We start from the raw sequence: 7857 nt of genomic DNA on the forward strand, positions 1-7857 counted from the left end.
ATGAATGACAAACAGCAACACGGCAAGAGAATTGGCTTTTGATTTGTGCATGGTCTAGGCAACTGTTACCCCGTGTAGTGTATTATTACCACGTTATATAAATTTATTATGTTTTATAACATTATATATTTGCAGACTAGCTATTTGCCTCAGTATTGCACGGGGTACTATTGTACAAGAACACGGGGTACTTTTATCTATTAGAAATTAACGGCATTTATAAAACGTAGCTTAGTATGTTACCATAAAAAGTATTACATTTAAAACGAAAATCATTTATTTATTCATTAATCAAGAATGTAAATAAAATATTTTTTTATATTTTATCGCTGAAAAATTATAAATCTACACGATAGAAAAAAAAATTCTATAACGTAATAACTGTACTCCTATCTTATGTAGTAATAATACTTATGTAGTAATAGTATTGCTATTTCAAGCAATACTTATATGTCAGGATGGCCGAGCGGTCTAAGGCGCTGCGTTCAGGTCGCAGTCCACTTCTGTGGGCGTGGGTTCGAATCCCACTTCTGACAAAGAACTTTTTTGTTTTTTTTTATTTCCATTAAAAATAGTAATAATATCGTTTTATTTTATTATTTTCATGAATTCATTTCATTTGTTACGCGTTTTTATTTACAATAATTATTTTTATTGCTTGTGATTCTATACAAGGTATACGAGCTCGAGGGTATATATGTTGTTATCTCTGGTGCAGGTAATTTTATTATTTAATAAATATCCTAATGTTAAATTTAAGTAATTCATTGCTCAGTACATTTCTCATGAAAGCGTTATAATATAAATATCACTAAACTATGATATTATTTTAGGTCTTATAATTTCTTTAAAAGTAGATAAGAGACCAATGCTTACAAATCTTCGCGTTTGTATTGTTGCAGAATTGTTATTTTAACGTTTAAACAACGTTTAAACAATCAATCACCTTGTCTGTCCATGACCACGGTCGCTGCAAAATATTCATAAGGGAATAAATATCACTATAAATCTATATTAAAAATATAAACAGTTGAGCGCGGTAATCATAGGAACTTAATACTGCTTCAAGTAGGAACCTTTTCCTTGTGTTGTTATTAAATTATCGACGAAGTGTTTATAATAATATAACCCCATATAATATAATACTATACAGTATATAACTTGACATTACGGTCTTCAAGCAATAGAAGCTGAGCTATGAATGAAAACTGGTACAAAAATATCCCTAATTTGAGATCAGACGAATTTGCGTGGGCCAGTAAGTAAGTCGCGTTATAAATTTGTTAAAAGACAAACATAAAATTAATTTTCAGTGTCAGCAGAACTGTTCTCATCCCAAGGCTCCCGAGACGACTGGGAGAGGATAGTGGGGGGTAAAAAGGCCGCAAATGGTTCCGCACCGTACCAGGTGTCTCTGCGCACGTGGGGAGTCCGCCATTTTTGTGGGGCGTCAGTTATAACACCGAAAGTTATTTTGACAGCCGCGCATTGTGTTGACGGGTAGGTTGTTAATCTACACTAATTTATAGCTGAAGAGTTTGTTTGTTTGTTTGTTTGAGCGCACTAATCTCAGAAACTACTGGTCCAATTTGAAAAATCTTTCAGTGTTAGATAGCCCATTTACTGAGGAAGGCTATAGGCTATATATGTACCACAAACGAAGCCGGGCCGGACCGCTAGTAGTATATAAGTGTATATAATATATGGTATAGTAATCTATGGTTATTATTATATGCCTTTATTACTAGTGGAGGACTTTTGCGCTACAGGGCATAAAACATTACCACTCTCTTGGCAGAGTTATAAAGTCAACGCTTTTTTTATCGTCAAAGGGATAAAGCATATTTAATTAAACTCTACAACAGACTGTCGCATGAGTTTTCTATATAAGAAAAATTCTGTTATTAAATTTGAGTAGAAATGATCTTACTTATCTAGCTATTTCTGCTATTGTATGAAATAGAACTTATTGACTTGAATTAAGAACTGTTGCAATACATCCATTCAAATTGCATTAAATTTTAGGCAGTAAATTTTATGTGATGTAAATATCCCACACAATAATTCTGGTAATTGTAATTTAGACCTTGTATATATCCTATAACATATTCAATATTAACAGACAGAGATTAAAATATTAATTAAGTCGTTAATCAAGCCTCAAATAGATCTTTGAATCAGATAGGAATATTTTGCCCAATACCGAATTTCTCAATTATTTCCAGGTTAAGACCACAGTATTTCAAAGCCATAGTGGGCACGAACCAGCTCCGAGCGGGTGGTCAATCCTACACAATCCGAAAAGTAGTCAAACACGAAGATTACAATGACGATCTTATCATCAACGATATAGCGATCATTTTCACTGACCAAGAGATACTATTCAATGAAAGAGTGGATGCTGTTGAACTGAATGATGAACCAGTGGAAAAGGGAGAAGATTTATTGCTGACTGGATGGGGGACTACTTCAGTAAGTACCGGGAAAACAAAGAAATTTATAACACGCGTTTATTATAAAGCGCATTTTGATACTTACATCGTACAAGATATACTCATTTAAAATTCATTGTTTTTTTAAATTATTGCTTTATAGTTACGATTTCAAAACATTCATAATGTAAGTTATACTCATGCGATTTCATTTTACAAGTTAAAAGTTAATTTTGTTTAGTGTTTAAATTTAATATGTATTTTGTATAAATTAGTTTAAATTAATACAATTAGTATAAAAAGCATTTCTAACAATGCATTCATTATTAAATAAATTGAATAATGTCAGAATTTAATTGTGGTTATTGCATATTTTCATGCAAGTAAAAATTATATTTAAAAAAAAAAATTATTGAAAGCATAAATTATACTAAAAAATACTATCTAAAATGGTACCACTTCAATTCAATTACCGCTTTCAGTACCCTGGTCATCTACCCAACGATCTAATGCAGTTGGAACTTAAAGCAGTATCATATGAGGACTGCAAGGAAGCCCATCTCAGTATCAACGCAGTATTTGATACTCAGATCTGCGCTATGACTAAGGCTGGAGAAGGCGCGTGTCATGTAAGATAAGACATTTTGCCTAATGTATAATTATACTAGCTGCGCCCCGCGGTTTCTCCCGCGTAAGTCCGTATCCCGGAGGAATATCGGGATAAAAAGTTGCCTATATGTTATTCAAGTTGTCCAGCTGTCTACCTACCAAATTTTATTGCAATCGGTTCAGCAGTTTTTGCGTGAAAGTGCAATAAACACACACACATCCTTACATTCGCATTTATAATAAGTAGGATTATCGATTAATATTATGATACAATACAAACGGTATAAAGGGTGGATTAATCGCCTTTTAAATCCGTTAAATTTCAAAGACAGATTGTTGATTAAAAGCGAAACCTGCTTTTTATTCATGTATCTCTTAGAACGTGTGTTTGAATAGTTTGTATAAGCGCGTTTCTTATTTAAACATAATATGTTATTAACATGATACTACCCAAGCAGGATACATAATCTTATAATAGACATAGCCCTAATGCTAGCGAAATAAAGCTACTCCTACCTAGCACACAAAATGAAACATGCATTTAACTTTATCTGTTAAAGATGTTTTCTATTATTTCTTCTGGTATTGTTGTATGGAGCATATTTTTTTTATTTTATGTACACGTACTTTTTTATTACAGGGTGATTCTGGAGGCCCATTGGTCAGAGAAGGCCGGCAAGTTGGCATCGTATCATGGGGTCTGCCATGTGCTAAGGGAAAACCAGATGTTTATACTAAGGTCAGTAAAATATAAGTTTACTATTACTCCCCAACAGATGGCGCTAATATAAAAAGCTCTCACTGTGACTGGTAAACTACTGTACTACACATAATATTATAGCGTAGTTCACATAACATTGGATTGTTTATATATATTAGTAATTTTTTATTATTTTATTTTAATAGGTCGAGTCATACATGGACTGGATACAAAAAACTTTATTAGACGACGATGAAGACCACTGGATGTTTGTTCTGCGAAAGAGAAGAGGAAACAGACATTTTTAATTTTGCTTATTTGAATACTAACAAGGCTGTTAAATTAGTATATAAAATAACATGTAATTATTTAATTGCTATCATAACTTATAGACATAATAATATGAACCTATATCAAATAAAATAACGCAAATGTAAAGTTTACATTAACTCGTCAATAGATGGTGCCAATTTAAAAAAATCTAACTTCACTTTATGTATCTGTTGTTGAACTTGATTGTTAATAATATGATTGATGGTATGAAATATTTAAGATAATATGAAGCTTTGAAAATTATTAGAATTCATTACTGCTTAAATGTAAAATAAAACGTATAAATATGTATAGAAATTAAAATGAATGTTCATTTAACATTGTATTTCATTAAACTCCCGAAACAATGGTTAACCAAGAATAGTACTATAGTTAAGAAATATACCAAAAAATCAGGTGGAATTTCTTGATTTTGTATTCAGTCTACAAACTACCTCTAAGGAGAATTTCATTTATATCTGTTCAAATGTTTTTGTGAAAAATTGTTTCAAACATCCACCAATTCTTCCCAAAAATCTTTCATGTAAATTATGGAGGAAAATTTCTACAACATTCTACAGGTTTATATTAAAATAAGGTAATAAAACGAACTTAGGTATAATAAAAACTCATATATTACAATTCATCACCAAATTCTCACATTACTCTAATATCACAGAGATCAGTGATTATCAGAAAAGCTTGATCATTGTTGTAGGTCTTCAGGGAATATAGCTTAGTCGTAGTTTATTCCCCTGAACGTGGCAAAGTAACGTCAGCAACGAAATTGTTAAAAATGGTTGTGAAACATCACCATTATAAACCCATGCATAAATAATACAGTCAAAAGCTAGTTTCCACCATCAATTTTTGTTAGCATAATCAAATCTTCCGGGATTTGCTTATGTTATAATAGCGTTTCTGAAATTTCTTTGCTGGCTGTACTGGTACTAGTTACCAAATTTTAGTTCAGTCATTATTTTTGCTAGTTTTAGCCTCGCAGTTACTCTGAAATTTCTTTGCTGACTGTACTGGTACTAGATGCCAAATTGTAGCAAATACATTACTACTAAGTACTAATTATAAACTTGGATAATATCTAATCAAGCTTCAGATAATGATTGATCGTATCCTAAATACATACATACAAAATACAAAAGTACTGCTGTATCAGTCTCCACATTTGGCAGCTTCGAAAACATTAGAATTCTGTTGGGAAAAAAGTCTATTTTCAAAATCCTTTAGTACTACAGCTTTTGAGACGAATTTACGTTTTTAATATATTTGTAAAAACGTAAGGATGTATGAGCAGATAATAAATGTGTGTTTATAATTTATATTGATATTGTGTTTTTCCCAAACAGACTTCGAAACATATTTTCAACATACATTTTAAATAGCCTGCAATTTAGTAAGCAATAATACCACAAAATGACACTATATTACAAAAAAAAAATTAGAAAAAATATTTTTTCTTAAAATTCATTAAAAATCCATTTTTAATAATGATTAGGATTTTGCTTACTAGTACATTATTGCTATACATAAACCTTATTCTAATGTGTGATCCACTAATTAATAAATATAATAAAATGAATCACATTTTGTACAATTATCACAACGATACTTAAACACTGGAAATAACATTTTACAGTTATTACATTTTTTTAATGAAATAAATCGTTTCGCATTTATTATGTCCTGTCTAAAACTTATAAGTTCAAATGAATCTTGAATGAACTCACGCAGCTAAAACGATATTAGTAGAATAGAGACAGCGTGTCATACGTTTGTAGACATTAGAACATTTAGACATTCCTTCAAATATTTTTATTATTTTATAAAATAAATAAAAGAGTGATAGCTTGCGTTATTTCATTTAAAAAATATAATTTTTAAACCCCTTTCCAAGTAAACTACTTCATTCTCATTCAATTCTATTTATACAAAAAAACAAAAAAAAATCTGTTTAATGCGTAACTATATCAATCTTTTAATAAATAATAAATTATCTCATTTAAACTCTGGAACATTCAGCCAATCGTTAATATATTTTAAATAATATTATTTGCATGTATAATTGAAAAAAGGAACGTCGTGAAATAAAATTCTAATACACAAATAAATCGATAAAATTATCGAAACTAGTTGTTGTGCGCAAAATAAATCGATTAATATTATAACGTTACACAACTTTGTAATAATAACAAGATTACCTCAAAAACCTACTGAGCCCATTTTGATGAAATTTGCACTGTTACTGGAGCCTACCCAATACAACTAAAAACTTTTTCAATCTGACTTATAATTTTTCAGTTATAAGTGAGCATACATACAAAAAAACAGAACAAATTCGGTAAACACATCTAAAAGCTGTTATAGACTAATATATCCTATAACTGTGCGCTTCAGACAATACACACAATAAAAACGTCGAACTGATAAATTCTATTTTGAAGTCTGTAAATAACAAAAATGGCTGCTAACAAAAGTGCGAGGGAGATAACATGCGATTATACATTTAATATTCGTTTATTTATTTGCATGTGTTACATTTAACTCACTACATAGTATAAAACAGTCGCTTTCTCTGTCCCTATGTCCCTATGTATGCTAAAATCTTTAAAACTACGCAACGGATTATGATGCGTTTTTTTAATAGATATAGTGATTCAAGAGGAAGGTTTACATATATAATAACGTATATTAAACTACTCCCTGGCAAAAGCTTTATAATAAATCTCTGTTATCATTTACATCATTTCCAAAATATAAATAGAAACTACGAAAATAACAATCCTCAATCGAATCCAGATATAATCAAAGAATTCTTGAACGTTTTCACTCGAAATGTAATCCGTAAAGTCTAGATTTTCAGATGAATTTTTACCACCCTCCGACACAAAATCGCTATTATATTCTCGGCTGAAAATACCAAATCGTAATAAATCATTCATATCGTAAATTTCCGTATTTACCTTCACGTGTTTCTGCGTAAATTGGTGTTGAAGATCAAAGTTGTTGATTGTTGTTTGTGTTGTTGTTAGGAATGTTGGAAATTGAACGCCGCTTTTACTGAAGTTGCCAGTTATTGTGATTTTCTCGAAGTATACGTTTGTGGAGTTATTTTCTGATCTGAAATAACAATGGATTATTATTTTAAATGTGATATTGTTTTCCTTATATACTAATGTGTTTTTAGTACGTAATACTATAAAACTTATGACTTACTACTACATTTAAGTAGAAAGATAAATTGTATATTGTTTAACTACTACTTCTTAAATACAACTCATTATATAGACTTTAAAAATACTATACTGATTTTGAACATTTTTGCCATAGACATACTCGTAAAAACGTAAAAGACGAACTTATACAAAATGGATGCGATGTGAAAGAAGAAATTAATTGAAAAGCTAGCAACACAAAAATGCGAAGAGAAAAAAAAAACTGTTCAAAAGAAGAATTTCAAAGAAGATGTTCAATATTTAAAATATACTCACTGCAAAAAGCACGATCGTTTATACAATCCCGCGCATGCTACTAGAGCACAGCTCTGTGAGCCGACTATGTGTCCGCGCCCTATGTTGAACAAACCGTCATAAGCCACTAATCCGTATGTCACGTCCTTGAGTTTTGTACCTGGGAAATAAGAAGTATGTTTAATTATTTAATAGTCTTTAATAGTTATTTGTAATTGAGTATTCTTTTTTTATTCATACTAATAGACTAGCTGGTGCGCGGTGCGCGGGCTGCAAGCAGCCCGCGTGGATTTTTGCGTGGACCAGTCTTATCAAGACT

The 7857-nt window shown here is 30.8% G+C and overlaps 2 protein-coding genes and 1 non-coding gene across 3 annotated transcripts in view; 2 read left to right on the forward strand and 1 right to left on the reverse strand.

Moving 5' to 3' along the window:
* Positions 1-4212, forward strand: part of LOC119836797 (chymotrypsin-1-like) — a 6252-nt gene extending 2040 nt beyond the window's left edge. The window contains exons 2-6 of the mRNA XM_038362266.1: positions 1314-1500; positions 2226-2472; positions 2915-3061; positions 3682-3780; positions 3948-4212. Of these exons, the coding sequence (XP_038218194.1) occupies positions 1314-1500; positions 2226-2472; positions 2915-3061; positions 3682-3780; positions 3948-4049 (782 nt within the window). The 3' untranslated portion in view covers positions 4050-4212. The remainder of the gene's footprint in view (positions 1-1313; positions 1501-2225; positions 2473-2914; positions 3062-3681; positions 3781-3947) is intronic.
* Trnal-cag lies at positions 453-536 on the forward strand. The gene has a single exon. It is a non-coding gene; the product is annotated as a tRNA-Leu (tRNA).
* A 2473-nt stretch (positions 4213-6685) lies between the features above and the next one.
* LOC119836819 overlaps positions 6686-7857 on the reverse strand; it is an 11683-nt gene continuing 10511 nt past the window's right edge. Inside the window, exons 8-9 of the mRNA XM_038362294.1 lie at positions 7560-7698; positions 6686-7188 (exon numbers count right to left, since the gene is read on the reverse strand). Coding sequence (XP_038218222.1) covers positions 6807-7188; positions 7560-7698 — 521 coding nt within the window. The 3' untranslated portion in view covers positions 6686-6806. The remainder of the gene's footprint in view (positions 7189-7559; positions 7699-7857) is intronic.

Source organism: Zerene cesonia, chromosome 25 (genome assembly GCF_012273895.1).
Source record: "Zerene cesonia ecotype Mississippi chromosome 25, Zerene_cesonia_1.1, whole genome shotgun sequence".
Taxonomy (NCBI): domain Eukaryota; kingdom Metazoa; phylum Arthropoda; class Insecta; order Lepidoptera; family Pieridae; genus Zerene; species Zerene cesonia.